Here is a 17,772-nt window from a genome sequence, read left to right on the forward strand (position 1 = left end):
TCCCTCCACCTTCCTTTATTTATCTATCCATCCCTTCTTCATTTAGTGTCTCCTTCATAAAAACACCTCTTCAATTATCTCTCTCTACCCCCATCTCTTTGAATCTTTTTTAACTTTGTCTCTATCTCCCTCCCTCCATCCTTCTCTCCCCCCCCCTCTCTCATTCTCTCCCCCCATCATTTCTTTATCTCTCACTCTTCCTCTCTCATCCCCCTTCTCTCCCGTCCCTAACCCCCCACTCTTACTCTCTCTGACGCACACTCTCTCTCTCCATAGTCTCTCTTTATCCCTCCCTTAGTTTGTCCTTCACAACCACCCTCCTCCAACTCTCCAACTCTATCTCTCTCTTCCTCCTCGTGTCTCCCACAACTCTCTCTCCTCCCACTCTTGCTTTCTCTCCCATCTTGACTCTCTTTCTCTACCTCTCTCACTCACCCTCTCTCCCCCCCTCTTTTCCCCTCACTCACCCACTCATTCTTCCCCAACACCCACTTCCCCCCCTCGTCTTTGCCCCTCAATCACCCTTTCATTCTTCCCCAAAATCTGTGTGTGTGTGTGTTGGCTCCTCTATTCCTCCCTCCCCTGCCCAACCCCATCTCAACAATTTTCCATATGTTAAATTTCCTAGTTGTAAGAATCTCTACATGTTCCTAGTGGCAGGACCACACACATATACCTATCACTAGAAACACATGCACATTTTTAGCACTAGGAATGTGCACATGGCTTTTTGAATTTATTTTTTTTCCAAGTGGGAAGCTTACGTGCATGATGAGTTGATTTCTTTGGATATAGGTTTAGAATGACAAACATGGTGGTTTGGGTTGCAAATACATGAAAACATCAATTTTTGAGAAATTACACACACACACATGCACACTTAGATATACATAGACACGATTTTTTATACACTAGACAAATCTATTGTCTATGAAAATACAAATGCATATAGAGTTGATTCTATATAATTAAAAAAAAATGAATAGTGTTTACTATTTGTAATACATTTCTCTCTTCACGTATCTCAAAATCTTAAAAAACATCCCTCATTTAGTTCCAGTTTTTAGGTCTCGATCATTGCAGAAAAAAAGAAAAAATATATATGGTGCACTAGAGGATATTGAGACCTATAATCTAAACAAACATATCATGTTTGATAATTTTAAGACCCTTCATGTTGCACTAATGGAAGGCCTTATAATTTCAAGGATATAATGATTTTCATAATTTTAAAAAATATAAGATTAAGATTATAAATTTTGAAAAAATAATTTTCCACAAGAACAATTTATGCTCTCCAACTCTATAATTTTTTGTAGCAAGATTCTATCATTTAAATACTTAAAAGTTGCACGAAAAAATATACATTACATTTTGCAAGATAATAATACAATTGATTTCCATTTTTATAAATGAGAATTATATATTTGGAAAGTTAATTCATGTTCCTATTTTTCATCTTTTTACATTATCTTCAAATTCATTCTATAAAAACCTCTATTCGTCCTTCCAATTAAATATATTGTTAATTCTTCATATTCGTCCTTCCAATTAAATATATTGTTAATTCTTCATATTCGTCCTTCCAATTAAATATATTGTTAATTCTTCATATTTACTTTAGTGATTATCCCTAATATGTCATAAAAGATCATTATTAATTTATATAGCCACCCAACACAATGAAGTTAAAACCTCATTAAAAATAAATATAAAATCATATTTATTTCCAGTCAACTTAAAATAACTTAACCACTAAGAGTATAGTAACAATTAGTTACGAGAATTTGCTTAAAACATTTTGTGTATGAATCATTTGAAAAAATTCAAAGGAAAGAGGATGATAATACAAGGAAGGAGGATCATAGAATCAAGAAGATTTTGCAGACTCATTGCATTTGAAAACAAAAGCTGTGAGCATGTAAGAAATGAAATACAGTAAATCTCAATACGCTGCGCCCATGTGTTACCAAATGACATTTATGAGATTACAATAATATTAAAAATCCATGTCATGCACTATATTCATGGGGATTTTGTAGCTTTAATAGATTATTGGTGTGCACTCTCAAATAGGTATCATCATCGACTGACTTTAAGATATGGTCCAACAAATTTGTAGGTAATTAAAACAACCTATTATTGTACTCAAATTCACTATATTGATGAGAATTTTATTTTTTTGATTAAATGAAATATAATTATTTATTGAGTTGTTTTTAGTGAGAGTTTTTAGAATTTTTTTTTTTTTTGAGTTTTTTTGTTTACTTTCTCTAAAATCTGACAGGAATTTATTGAAATCACAAGTTTGATGGGTAAGTACAATCCAAGTGCCCTAGGGTTTTTCAGGGCTCTGAATCCATATATTCCAAAAAGTAGCACTAAAAACAACTCCATTATTTATTACTTATTTTTTCCAAAGTCAAATTCACTATATTGATGAAATTTTATTTCTTGGAATTAAATGTAATATATATTTTTAAATTTTTTTGGAGGTGTAAATTATAGGTTTTTAAATAAGATTAAATGTAATCTATGTATTTTAATTGCTTTTGATCTGGAATAGGTTTCTAAATATTTTTCTTTAAAACATATAGAAAAAATATTAATATACAAATTTAATAATATAGTAAATTTAAATTGTGTAAGAGATTAAATTGTAATTATAGAGTATTTGATCTTGAATATAAGATTAGAGTTCGTTACTATGACCTACACCTACTTCATTATAGATAAGTTTTATGATTATAAAGTAAATTGGTTATTGTTATTTATTTTAAAGTAAGATTTAAAAATGCTTTTGACTAGAAGTAATATTGGCATTGACCATAAGGGACACTGGGTTTTTATACTATCTATGTTATAACTGTTTTTTGGTATTAGAGTAAGATCTGAACTATTTTTGTTTGGCTAAGAGCTCGTCTTCCTCAAACATAAAGAAACATGTGAACAACGCAAGGCCTAAAAACATTTGGCAGCGAAATCCATTTTCTTTATAAATCAACAACAATTTTTTCTACATAATATGATTTTCCTTAAATAACAAAGATAAATTATCACAGATTTATGGATAATAGCATAATAACTACCTTTATTGTTTATAATATACTTTACTTCCTTCATAAAAATTAATATATAAAATCTAATATAATATATATGAAATTTAAATGAATTAATTCAATCCACACGAATCAATCAATTTTCAAAAATATTTACTACATTTAAAAAACCATATTATCTTTAAACTATTTTTTAATAAAATCATTTAAAAATTAAACCTCTGATATATTATTATCAAAATTAATCAAATAATCAACAACATTAACCATTATTAATAAAACTAATTCCTTAAACTAATCAACAAATACATATAGAACCATCACTTAACATTATTACATTAATTTTTTTTATTTATATTTCTGACATGAAACCCTACCAATCATGGAACTTGGAACTTCTAATGAATAAAGTTGGCATTGCAGAATATAACGTTAAGTAACATTACACCAAAGAAGTAAGCTTGGAAATTACAGGAAGCATTCCGTTACGGCATTTTGTCACTCACATATTCAATTTCAATGTGTTGTTTGGATATCAAAAATATACACGCGAACAGGGAACGTAATTTCACAGAGTAACTCTAAAAACTTTGCAGGTATGAAAAAATAATTAACAGACATCTGAATGCAATGGGCAAAACATCCATGCTCCTGTGATGTTGTACTAATCATATGTTGTCTGAGTCAGAATTGGTATCTCTGCTTTGGTTGATGATGACTTCCCCAAACTTGAAAGTGTCTGAGTAATCTCATTCATGGTGGGTCTTAAAGATGGATCCTGTTCAACACATGACTTAGCAAGTTTGACTAAGGCCACAGCCTGTTCTATGCCGTATACTTCATGCAATGAAGGATCAATCCAGCCCTTCAATTTTTCTGTTGGATTGCTAGCTTCAAACAAAGGGCCGATGGTTTCAGCCAAGAGAATTTTTGTTCCATTCATCATGATGGGAGGTTGCCCTGATAGGATCTCAAGCAATACAACGCCGAAGGCATAGATATCAGTCTTTGTGGTCACTAACCCCTGAGAAAGGTATTCAGGAGCAATGTATCCAGGAGTGCCTGAAATCTTCTGCTGGGTCCCCATGTTGAAATTTGCAATCTTGGCCTTCAATTCTGCATTCAACAGAATGTTACTGCTTGTGATGTCCCTGTGCAAATAACTGGGCTGTCTGTACTCATGTATATATTGCAATCCCATGGCCACATCAAGACAAATATGGAGCCTCTGATCCCATGTCAGGAAGCGTGAACATGAGGTTATGAATTTGTTTTTCATGACTAAACCACCATGAAGCCAATCACTGAGAGACCCATTTTCTGCAAATTCAAAAACCAAGTAAGAATGACTCCCACCCTCATTGCAGATCCCTAGAAGTTTAATAAGATTACTGTGCTGAACTTCGCACAGAGCTCTCAAGTCATCACAGGTCCGCGCCTTAGTTTGCTTGATAGCTAAGGGGATACCACTCAATATTCCATGGTAAACAGAGCCTTCTATTCTGCAATCAGGACTAAAGTTCTCTGTTGCTTTTTTCAACTGATCCAATGTGTAAGTAAGCATTAATAGATCTGTCAGGTCTGACCTTCGATCCCTGGAAACATATTTTCCTGAGACACTCCGAGCTTCTGAATTAGGCAAGACAGGACTCTGGTACTGAATTGTTTTTGCAGGTTCTTTCAGGGACTTCGTTCTCCTTCTAGTGACCAGCCAAACTGCCCCAGTTGCACTTATTACTGCAAGTGTTCCTGCAACAATGCCAATGTATAGGGCAACTTTTGTTTTCTTCTTCTTTCTTCTAGACTTGATAACATGGCCTCCAAGATGAGATTGTGGTCCAGTTGCTGCTGCTGGGACTTGCAGAGTGTGATGAATAACTGGTTTATTCATCAATGGCACCAGGAGAGAGCCAGAAAAGAAGGAACTGTTGGGAGTGTCATGCAATTTATTGGCAAATGCTATATCTTGCTCTGATGTATTGAAGGTATCTGCAATAGTATCCATTGTATCTCCATTTTTCAAAGCATAAGTCATGAGATACTTGATTCCTTGCCTGATCTGCTTAGCTGTTGGGCATGCACATCTCAAGGGGATCACTATATTTTCCCCCACTCTCAAAGACTGTAAACCGATACCAGGATTTTGCTTCTGAAGAGCCTCACACGAGGTCAGCCCCTCCAATGTCTTAGTCAATGAAAAATAGCTGTCCCCCTTCAAAACTTTATACCTGAGACTGCTTTGATATTGGGTTCCCATGCACCTACACCTGAAGGGGATGACAACTCCTCTGTGTCTCTTTAATATTGTATCTGTGCTGGACAGATTGTTGGCAGACATCAATTTGCTGATACCCACATTGAAAAGTTTGCTGATACTGAACAGTGACCGATACAGAGGCCGTGCATGAAATAATGAGTAAGCATCACAACTTTTCTCAGCTCCATTACAGACATATCCAGAGCTTTTAGCCGAGTTATCCCTACAGTCGAACAACTCGTTTCCTGCATAGGCTTGCTGTGCTGAAACGCTTCGTAATGATAAAGTTGTGAACCAGACAATGAAGAGTAATTCAACTATAAGGGTCGCCATGGCCAACAATGCTTGCATTTCCAATAGGTGGATCACCTCCTTTGGGTCTGCTGCATATGAAACGTTCTCTTTTGAAAACTCAAACCATAATTATTCAACTAAATCCCAGTGACTGTTGCTTAGGATTCTGAGGTAGGTCCATCTACAATGCATCTGGGCTAATTGCTGTAAACTTAAACTTCTAACAATCTATTAAATGTTGGCCAGAGAAAGATCCAAACTCTTACCATGTAGAGGCCCTCTGGCTGAAAATCAAACATGAATTAATTGGTGTAGTGTTGGGCATTTTTAGAATAGTTAGGGGGCAATTTGTAAGGCAAATATTGAGTATCATGTTGGGCAGTTTTAGAACAATTTGTAAGGTAAATATTGAGTACCATGTAGTATGAATGACTACTTGTTTTTTTTTAATGATTTATTGTTTTTTTTAATGATTTATTATTTTTCTATCTGATTTTTAATATGAAAATAAAGAGATATTAAATAAACAAGATTTACAATAAACCAATAATTGACCTATTACATTGTACTTACAATTTATAATCTCTGCTGAATGAACTTTTCCAAAGACATTCTTACCAATAACCATAGCCAGAGGCCTTGCTCTCGCACAGAACATCTACTGTACCACATGAACATTCTAATTTTTAGGATCCCGTGACTAATACGGATCTTTAATTGAAGTTGAATACAGCAATTTGGCTTACTCGGATTCTCTGTTCCCATGAATGGCGGACCTGTATATTGTTCAGTCCAGAAATTCTATCCATTACATATTTTTATAACTTCTACAGCGAAAACGAAGACTTTCGGTTTGAGAATTTTGAATGGGGTGAAAATCCATTCCATCAATTGATTTTATTTGATCCTATTGACCAAATCTATCACTCACCAGTTACTACATTGATTTCGGAGACAAATTTGTTACATTGACAATCGTATTATAAAATTTGAAGGTCAGAAGAATCCTAAAACCTTCACATCAATATCCACCCACCCAAAATTAAAATGAGGCTATCCATCGTTGACTGTTAAAAGGTTGGTTGGTTTGAGGCTTTTTAATGGCATGACTTATAGACTTGATCAGCCAAGGCTCTCTGACTAACCAGTGCTTTCTAATAAGAGAGTACACACAAACATGGATGAATGGAAAGACTGTTTCTTTTTATTAATTTTTTTTGGATAGGATACTTTGTATTCTATTAGATGCTGCTTCCAAGCCTTGTTTAGCCCTGTTAAAGATACTTAATCTCTATGTTACAGAGTCTTTTTAATTGACAATTTACAGTCCTTGTCTATGCCTTTAGTGCAGTCAATGGCTCTAGTTGACCATTTACAATTTAGAGTCCTTGTCCATGCCTTAGTGCAGGCAATGGTCATAATTGACCATTTACGGTCATTGTTTATGCCTCTAGTGCAGTCAATGGCCATATAGTGACAATATCCAGAGTGATTCAAAAAAAATTGAAAAATTTATAAAGAACATAGTTACATAAAGAGCTGAAAAAAAATTGAAGTCGATTCATAATGTGGAGTGCAATTTCCATTAAATAACATGCAACCTCATTTAACAACGTGTTTACCCAGCCATGGTTACTTGGATATATAAAATATGTTGCCTTCAAAGCATATACTAAGCACAATTCAAACACTCCAACTACCTGATCTTTTGAATTTTTTTACTGGATTCCAGCAAAAAAACTGCTCATAAACTATTTTCAAGCTACTGTTTGAGATAATGACTTCCACTTATTTATAATTAAGTAACAACTAATTCCTGAGCTCAGCCTTCTACATTTATAATTGAATAATACTTTTTACAACTTAAATTTAAAATTTAAAATTATGGATATTTAAAATTTACACATCTATTTTCTGGCTTTTTTTTTTTTTTAAGCAGATTCGATTCTAATCATGCAACATGAAGCAGTTGAATTAATTAGATTTACTGAAATATGTTCATATTATATTGTATTTGTTACAATGTATTTTAACTATTGACTCAAGCAAGTGAAAAGGAAGAGATGTGGTATTAAAATGCATTGAATGAATGAAAAGAAAAAGTGGAAGACTTTCGTTCAAATTCAAATACTATTCCCTGAAAGGGAACGCCAATAGCTCTCCTTACTTTTTACGCAAACACGCTATTTGTACACGTTTCCTTCAACTTTCGGTTGAAGGGATGTGCGTCTCTTTCGGATTTTATTGGTTTGGTTTCTGTAAACCTAATTACTCATCAACCCCATTGTTCCATTCGTTGGACACAGCGCACGGGAGTCACTTTTAACAATGTATGATCTTTAGAATTTCCATGTTTGTACGTATCTAGAAGTTGGTAGGGCCGAATTGCAAGTATCACTTGGGTGCATGAAGAGAAACTTCACAAGATTCCTGTAAAGGAGATCTGTAAAGGACTAATATATTCGAAGATAAATGATAATGGGTTGTTTTATTTTTTCTATAATAGTGATGAGTTAGTTTACATTTGTTAATAATAATTAATTATAATAAAGGTCTGGAGTATGTCTCAAAATTGTTTTTTTACTTTTATTTGGTTAGGAGTTCGACGTAAAGAAATAGGTTAACAGCCTAAGACTCAGAAGCATCTAGAAGCTTGTGCCCTTATGGACCACTAGCTGATTATTCCAGGTGGCCTGGTTTTTCTTGAATAAAAATGATAAAGCATTCTGTGTTTGCGATTAGTAACCATAAATAGTTGTTCTCACTGTTAGTTTGATAACGGAATTATAATAGATTTTCCCACCATATAAAAAACAATCAATTATAATTATTTTCTTTATTAATTTCACAACTAAATTATAATATATTTTTCACTAATAAAAAACAACCCACCAATAAATATTTAAAACCAGGCACTACTTAATCAACTGGCCAACTTACAAGTGAATTCTCTGCTTAATCAGCCAGCCAGCCAGCAACATAACTTTGACTTATTAGTTTGGTTTTGTTCCACCGGAAGAGCTTCTGCAGAACTTTGACTTGTTGGTTTGGTATTTAATCAACTCGCCAACTTACAAGTGAGTTCTCTGCTTAATCAGCTAGCCAGCAACATAACTTTGACTTATAAGTTTGGTTTTGTTCACAGGAGGAGCTTCTGCAGAATTTTGACTTGTTGGTTTGGTTTTGTTGTTCACCTTGAAAGTTTGATTTTGTAAACTGTGAACCTATAAATTGTATGTAAATATGTTCATTTTCAGAATGTATGGTCTAATCATATCAACTACATATATTGCAGTAAAGATACACAACATACATACTTTATCATTCATTAAATAGTTTACTTGTTGAATTGAGACTTCTGTGATCCATAATAGTTATAAGAAGAGCTTTCGCGTAAATCACATATAAAAAGACCTTTGTCGACGCGTTTCTCGAGCCAACAAGTGTGACTCATCATCAAAACAAATTTGATTAGTAAAATTAACAAAATTCATTAATAGCTAAATATATTACAACATGATGAACCATAATAATAAAGTTAACATAATTCATTATTTGTCACAACATGATTGTATAAAGAGTATAATGATGCCAAAGGCAAGGATAAAGGTCCTTTGTGATAAATAATGTCAACTCAATCATGCTTGACATAATCCATTTTCAGATTTAAAGTGATTTCAGGTCGGAGAAAAGTTCAAAGTACAATCCTCTATTTTCAATGATGATGTTAGTCTTCAACTTAGAACATTCACATGAGAGTACCTTTATTTCATATTGAAGTGTACTATGTTTAAAGTTAAATATTTGTCACGGATATAAATTGTAAAAGTTAATAAGTTAAATTATTTGTAAATGTTAATAGGTATTAATGTACGATAAGTATTAAAAACAAGAATTTCATAATATATTTTATATTATCAAGATTAAAAATAAATAAAAAATAATTAAATTATAATTAATATGGATTATAAAAATATATATATATATATATATATATATATATATAACAATATTAGTAATTATGGAGAGTTATTCTATTTTATTATGGAAATTTTTAATTTATAAATAATTTGTTTTACAACACAATGAACTAATGTTATGACTTATCAAAACCACATGTCCAATATAATATATGTTGACATAATATTTTTTTTAATCAATTAATTTGAAATAAATTAATTAAAAGGGAATAAAACTTAGAGATAAATCTAAAATCTTGATTTGTGACTAGTATGAAGTAGAGATAAATCTAAAATCTTGATTTGTGACTAGTATGAAGAATATTTCAACATATTATGTGGAGACTAAATCTCTATTATTCACGACGTATACACAAAATAACTTGTTTCATGACATTTTTTCTTGTTAATTTTAATCAAAATCCAGCTAAGATTTAAAAAAATTGAGTTTAAGTTGTTTAATCTATAGAATTTGAGTTCCCTAGGGTTTTTTCATAGTGTTAAATCCATTTATGTATTCAAAAATGTATTTTAAACAACAAAAAATCACATTCTTGCTTGAAATTGTATTCTCCAAATTGGTGAAAAAACTATTTCATCTATTAAAAGCCTATTGTAACACCCTCCTCCCACATCTACCCAAGTAACTGACCAACTGGGGTAAACATGTGACGAGAGGCTACTACAATTGGATTCGACTTCCGAGGTGACCTTAAGGAAATGGAATTGACAGAAACACATCATACAGACCTTCCACATCAGCTACAGGACTCCTAAGAACCATCCCAACATTTATGGTAATGAACCCTTGGGTCCCACTGAGGTTTTAGGTCACTTGACCTCTAAACGCTCCCATGTTATGGGTCTAACAACGTCCAGGAGGCTCTGGACGCTCTCATGACAAGGCATGCCAGTGTCCAGGGACTATTTTTCTCAGTGTTGTGCTAGCGTCCCTGGGATTTGAGCCTCTTTTTCAGGCCCAGAGTCCATGTCACTGCCTAGAATTGGATGGCACCTTCAAAACATAAAGATAACAAGGGAACAATGAGGCAAATTCAAGCACTTGAACAAGCCCTTAACCAAACCCCTACTATCCATGACAAACATTTCGTCAAACATGTCATGAATATGTAATCTACAGGTGTAAACAACAAATTTAAGCATAGGGGTCTCATACTTATCTGAGAATTGTTATGAAGCATTATTCCCTTATATTGTTGCTGCATAATCAACTATTAGGTCATAGATACGTTGTTCATTCATTTACGAGTAAAAACATGATGAGAGACATACATAGTTGATGTCGTAAAACATATACATAGCCAACATAATAACAACAGAAATACCATGAATACATCAACCATATAATCTACATATAAGGCAATACATTTACACATGAAAAACCAAGGGAATGAATTTCTCATTAATGAATGTAGAAACCAACCGAGGATGGGACTACCACGTTCCACCCAACCATAGATTGGCTGAGCCAAATCTCTCTTCAACCAATCACCCCTATGCCATATTCCAAGCATGAATGTGGTACTCATAACCAACCAAAAAGAACCAAACAAGTATGGATGCTACCGGAGTTCTCCGCCTAGTGCCTCTTCGTCTCTCAAGATTTATCGTAATCCACAGTTCGATCCAGGGATCACTAGGCCCTACACCGAGATCCACTCTTCGTGCTTTACCGTACATCCCATCCCAAGACTACTAGGCCCAATGGAGAGCAATCCACCTCTTAGCTTTACCATATATCCCTCTATTTACCAACAAGGATTCCTAGCCCCACTGAGGCACACAATCCTGGCTTTACCACAACCCATAGTTTGGCTCAGGGGTTATTAGGCCAGTGGCTTTACTGTGATCCACGGTATGATTTAGGGACCACTAGGCCATGTGTTTTCCATTTCGGAGATCCACCCCACTCAACTTCGAATCCATCTGGTAATCCAGCTCAACCAAAGTATGAGAACCCATCTCATCAAGGCTATCCAAATTGACAAGGCTAGGATGAAAACACCGTCACACCTAGAAAAACCCATGCCATGACAGAAAATAACCACATGCATTACCATGCATATCAAATCTAGCATGCAAATCAATACCTGCAAAGAATCATGTTGTAGCTGCTTGATCCTACTCTTCCTTGCTTGCTTTTTCCTTCCACTTTCCTTCTTTTCCTTTCTTGATCCAATGCTAAAGTGCTCTAATAAAATTCTAAGTGTCCAAGAGTGAGTGAGAGAGAAAGAGAAAGAGAGAGAGCGAGAGAGAGAGAGAGAAAGAAATGAGAGAGCTCCAAAACTGAACTGACAAAAGCTTGCCAACTGATCCTTATAAGCCTTTTTATCAATGAGGCCTCTATTTTCTTAATTTTCCATTATTTTCCTTAAATTTCCTCCTCACATGAAACCTGTGACCTTTCACCTTCCTTTCTCCTAATTTCCATTATTTTCATAAATAAATGTGCCAAAATGCCATTTTGCCTTTCCAAAGCCTTAGCCATTACCTTTTTCAATTTCCTTAGTCATAATAAATCGAATGAACACTCACACTAGGATGTCTTGCCCACCATTCGTGTCCCATAAACCGTGGTCTTATATATTTTTACATGAGTTTTAAACCAGCGATGTTACGGAACCCTCCCCCTTTGGGGAACACCATCCTCGGTGTTCAATGACACCTATAACCAATAAGACTACTGAAAACAAAACATTTCCCATGGAGCTTTATAACATAGCTTGTTGCAATATTTACAATGAACATCTGCTAAAACACGACAAACATACCGTATATTGGAGCTTTATAACAAAATTCATTACAATATTTACAATAATAACCACATCTATACACATACACATTTTCTTCGCCAAAAAAATAATCATACTGTTTATGGAGCTTTATAAACCAGCTCGATATAATATTTACAAATAATATACACATATACAAATATATACATTTTCTCAACCAACAAATAAAAGGATATGATCTCCGTATCAATCAACAAGGGAATCTAGAGGCTCACACCTCTACCCTCAAAAGTAGTACCAAGATTCACCTCCTTCCCTGGAAGTCCAGAATCCACTGCAAAGTCAAATCTGCATCCAATGTCCAATGTTATAATCCTGCACCAATTGTCCTCTCAGAGAACAATTACTGGCTCATTGTTCTAGGGCACACTCCCAATGTGCATTTGATTCCATCTGGAAATGCTAATGAACAAAACAAATATAGCCCCGACATTCCCTTCTCTGCTACACAGTCCTTTGGGCAATCCGGTCACCCCCTTCCGTGTAGTCACACACCTTCCATGTTCTATTGGCACCCCCATCCCGGACAATCGATCCCTTGGCAAGGCTTCCTCGCATAAGAAGATATAAAAATCAAGGAATATCCCTGCCTTAAAACCATCATACTGGTCATAGCATGCTCATGGAAATCAATGTACATTATTGGGTACCAGTGTCCCACAATGGCACTGCTCCTGAATACTTTACCAGCATACTGCTGCATTTTCCAATTCCTTTTGTTGTTGCAAATTCTTGCAATCAATTTCAACCACCCAACCCAACATTTCATGCTTTCTTGTACCAAGCACATAACTACCATTAGATTCAGAATAAATTGAAATAACTTCAAATCATACCCCATTGGTAGCTCGTTAATAAGGTACACTTACAATCATGTTTACTTCCTGTCACAACAAGTCAAACTAGCATCTTTGACCAAATCATCATGTACATCAGGTTAGCTCAAAACACAACCATCATAGATCAAAATCATAAATCACATGTAACCATCATAAACAGAATCATATATCACATGTAATCATCATATAATAGAATCGTAAATCACATGTATAATAAAACTAAAATAAAATACCGATACTTATCCTTCATCGATCCTTACTTCTGCCTTTGTTCTTTCTGTACACACACTGGATCGGTTGCCATACCCAACAAACACCCAATTCCTTTTTCCTTTCTACAATCACGTACACATACACAATGTACATCACAACACATACATCCACACACAACGTGCGACACCACACAATACATGTACCTACACTTGAAATAGCACACATACACCTACACCCAGTGTACAACAAAACACAATACATATGCCTATACCGGATACACATCACAACACATGCGCCTACACTCAGTGTACATCACAATACATATATGTACACAAAGTACAACACAACGAATGCACATGTCACTATGCCACAACTTCACAATGCACATACATAGTGTCGCATATCTACCATGAAACATGTACAACATGCATAAAAAACCACACATACACTAGTACATCATGTACACAGTACCACCTATACACAACACCACCTGCACAACGTGTACACAACATCACATGTACATGACACCACCTGCACAACGTGTACACAATGCCACATCTACATCGTACCACCTGTACAACGTGTACACAATTCCATACGTACACAACACCACATGCACGACATGTACACGACACCACATGTAAACAACACCATATGCACGACATGTGCACAACACCACCTACACACAACACCACACGTACAACATGTACACAACACCACTTGTACAATCATGCACACAACACCATATGTACATAGCACTAGATATCCAACATGTACATAGCACCCTATGTACACAACATTACATATCCAACATATGCACAACACCATATGCACACAACACCGTGATCTAGAATGGATCTTGAAAGATAAGTTAGAAGTTTACCATATGTTGATGACCAAGGTGGAAAATTTGTTCTTGACTTGTGCAGAGGTTGATTGTCGCAATTGACTACGAAATTAGTGCCATAACGAAGGATTCGACACATTAATTTTGGTGATGTCTCCAGATTTCCATTTGGCTTCCCGATGATGGATAAATGACCCGTCGAAGTTGAAGTGTCCCAAAGGGCTTTAACACCCTTGAGATGTTTCTAAATATCGACATGTGGAATCGAGTCGAATCCTATCTCAAGTGCACATCTACAAATTGAAAGGTATATTTTGGTTTATACTTCATAGCATGGGTACATGATTTTTAATTATGTCATGGCACAAATTTTTGTCACAAAACCATGTTATACAAAGATTGAAAGATATGCGCATATGTAAAAACTTGGTGGCAAAAAAAAAAAAACATAATGTTGTATTACCTCTTTAACATAGCGCATTGTTAAAGTTTACAAACTATATACAAAAACAAATGTCATTGTAAAACAATGACAATTGTTACATTAATGTCAAACTATGTAAAAGGTTATGTCCATATCAACAGAACAACTATTGTGACATCCATGTCATCCCTCAAGGTACGACAGAATCCATTCAGTGGAGTAAAGGTTATGCCACAGAGGTGGCTATGTCAGCGATCTAGCAGAGTCATTAGATGGCATTGACCGCCAAGACTTAATGGATGGAAAGATCCAATGGTGAGGAACTACGCTTGTGGCCTAGTCAACACGAAGCCAACGATCCAGCAACGACAGAGGTAGCACAATGCAGGTCGACATGGTAGATCATGCCAAAGGTTGGGTTTTCTTCATTTTCTGTTGAGGAATCAATCAATGATCGATTCAGTCATCCCATGGCCAATTGCAGTAGCAAAAACAACGGTCATGGAAGTAAGCGAGAATCACAGAAAGAGGCTTGGGCATGGAAGAAGGGGCCAACCTGATCATCGTTGATGCTCAGGCCTTACCATTACCCCTCTACACAAGGCCACTTGGCGGAGTGGGCATAGGATCAATACGTGGGTTATGCGCTCTGGCAACCTGTGATTGTTGAAGTGGATTAGATGGTGACAGTGCAGCAAATTCAAACCGTTGCGTCCTTGGATCCTTACACCCCCTCAATACATGACCCTCTTCTCACCGCTGCATGAGCCAGTAAGGAGGAACCACAATGTTCATGCAATGAAGTGGTTTTTCAGAAGCAAATGATATACACTTGACTGTATGTGCTTAATCATTCAACACTGAGTCGTTGATTGACGCAGGAAAAGGTGATACGGTTGCAAAAAATCCATCGACAAATCTACAGCAAACACTGGGACGCATGCCCAACACCATCAGGTTTTGTTGGTTGAAATTGATATGTGTTTCGGTTAAACTGTTTCATACATGCCACTTGTACTGAGTAACGAAATATATGTGGTAAGACCATTTGGTCTGCCGGAAGTGCTAAGGATTAAATTCCATATATCCACTTCACGTGATCATCTGCCACGTGTTCAACAGGTTCAAAGGTTTGTGCCCAATTTAGAACCTTTTCCAATGTTCTACGAAAATTTCGTTAAGTGAAAACTATTAATATAGTATGGTTATACTATATTAAGAAGCACGTAAATACATTGAGATGACTCATTGGCCAACAAGGAAATTTGTTAAAACAAACACTCTAAAATTAGAGTTTTGAGGGATATAAGAAGGCAGGAATGCACCAACCATGAGTAGGGAGAGTGCAGCAGACTCAACTTGATTACAGGAGTTTAAGTTCATATTTGAGAGCAGAAGGTAGAGAACCATTGCGCCAGATCAAGGCATTGAGAAGCTTGAAGTTATGAGCTAGTCAGTTTTGGGCTTTCCAAAGTCATATGAAAACCAAATGGAGTGATTCAAAAGCCTAGACATGGGTTTCAAGGTGCTCCGGAGACATTGACGAGGTCCTTTCGGTGAATGAAGCAACCAAAATTCCAAATTTCTGTATAGAGACAATTTGACTCCTATGTCAAGTTGAGTGAGGTTTCATTTGTATTCTCATTGCTATTGAAGTTTTCTTGTTTTCAGTAGAGGTCTGAGTCTGCATTCTAAGACTCTTTTATTTTGCTGAATTTGACTAAGTCACTTGAATAAAGTCTATGTAAAGTTGTGAGAGCTCTCTGCACTAGAGCATTTCCAATTTGAGGAAATAACTGCAACTGTGTCAGCAATTGTCATATACCTCTTTTTCCATTGAAATACAAGCGGCCTAGCCTTTTTGTGCAGGGCCCGAAGACGTAGCCTAGGAGGGTGAACTCCATAATCAACATCGTGTAGAAATTTTGAATAATATAACACTTATTCACAGAGATTATCCCGATTATACACTATTTGCGGAATGCATGCATAATACATAACCTCCTCTACGTTGATCATCAATTTTGCAGAATTAAGAAACAATCGCATGCGCACATTGAAACATCAATCACACATATCAACACAGTATGTACTGGGGAAAGCATACAACTGAAAACCCCCAACTATCTGTATATTATAATGATAGAGAACATGTAACAATACATAGTACAATACTCCTCACAAGTACTCAGTACTATCTCCACCTGCTACACACAAACTAGCTCAGATCTGAATCAAGTCACAGGTTCAAATCTCCTCCACTGTTTGCCTGCCTCTACTGCGCAATCCAAGTTGAGAATAGGAATGATCCAAGCTCATTTTCCTTGGCTTGTACTGTGCAATCCTCATTGGCAATCTCAATCACTGATTGTGCAAATCTCATGCACAGCTATAGTCACAACTGATAGTAGTCTCCACCTCTAACACCTGTCTCCACTGAACTGTCCATGCACTGAGTTAACTGATGTATTCTTTAGTTGCTTTATGAGTTAATAATTAGTGAATTAATTAATAATTAATTCACATCACTCATCACTAGTGTATTTGCAGTTAGACTAAATACAACTAGTTCAACTAAGTCAAACTGAACACAACTCCACCAAACTCAATCACTTGAGTTCTAACTGAAGTCCATCATGCAATAGCTCAACTAACCCATAAGAAAAGCGTATTTCCTTCTGGCAGTTGCATGTGCCACATCCGTAGCTCAAACTGAAGTGTTGCAAGAGGATAAGATAATATTTATAGTCCAAATATTATTAAGAGCTAATAATATTCGACTATTCTATTTTTAGCCTTGTAGTCTAAAAATAGACTCCGCCCACATGTCTAAAAATAGAAGTCCATCTATTTTTACCAACATGACCAATCATCCACAAATAGCATCCTGCAACTCATAGACCATGATCCATATGTCTAAAAATAGACATAGTCTAAAAATAGACTTTGCGTCAAAAATAGCCTGCGGCCCACTTAGTGAAGGCGACTTCTTTTCACTAAGCTCCATCATCTTGTTGCATTTTCAACACATCAGTGTTCTGTATCTTGTTGATTTGTGTAACTTTCT

General features: G+C 35.6%; 1 protein-coding gene across 1 annotated transcript; it reads right to left on the reverse strand.

The window, feature by feature from the left end:
- Positions 1–3,487: 3,487 nt before the first annotated feature.
- Positions 3,488–5,975, reverse strand: LOC149155605 (lysM domain receptor-like kinase 4). The gene has a single exon (XM_089440824.1). The coding sequence runs from the start codon at positions 5,665–5,667 to the stop codon at positions 3,724–3,726; it is 1,944 nt and encodes a 647-aa protein (XP_089296950.1). The 5' UTR covers positions 5,668–5,975; the 3' UTR covers positions 3,488–3,723.
- Positions 5,976–17,772: the final 11,797 nt, after the last annotated feature.

This window comes from Pinus tabuliformis, chromosome 9 (assembly GCF_031772625.1).
Source record: "Pinus tabuliformis cultivar Carrire ecotype Pingquan chromosome 9, CPIR1, whole genome shotgun sequence".
NCBI classification, from domain to species: domain Eukaryota; kingdom Viridiplantae; phylum Streptophyta; class Pinopsida; order Pinales; family Pinaceae; genus Pinus; species Pinus tabuliformis.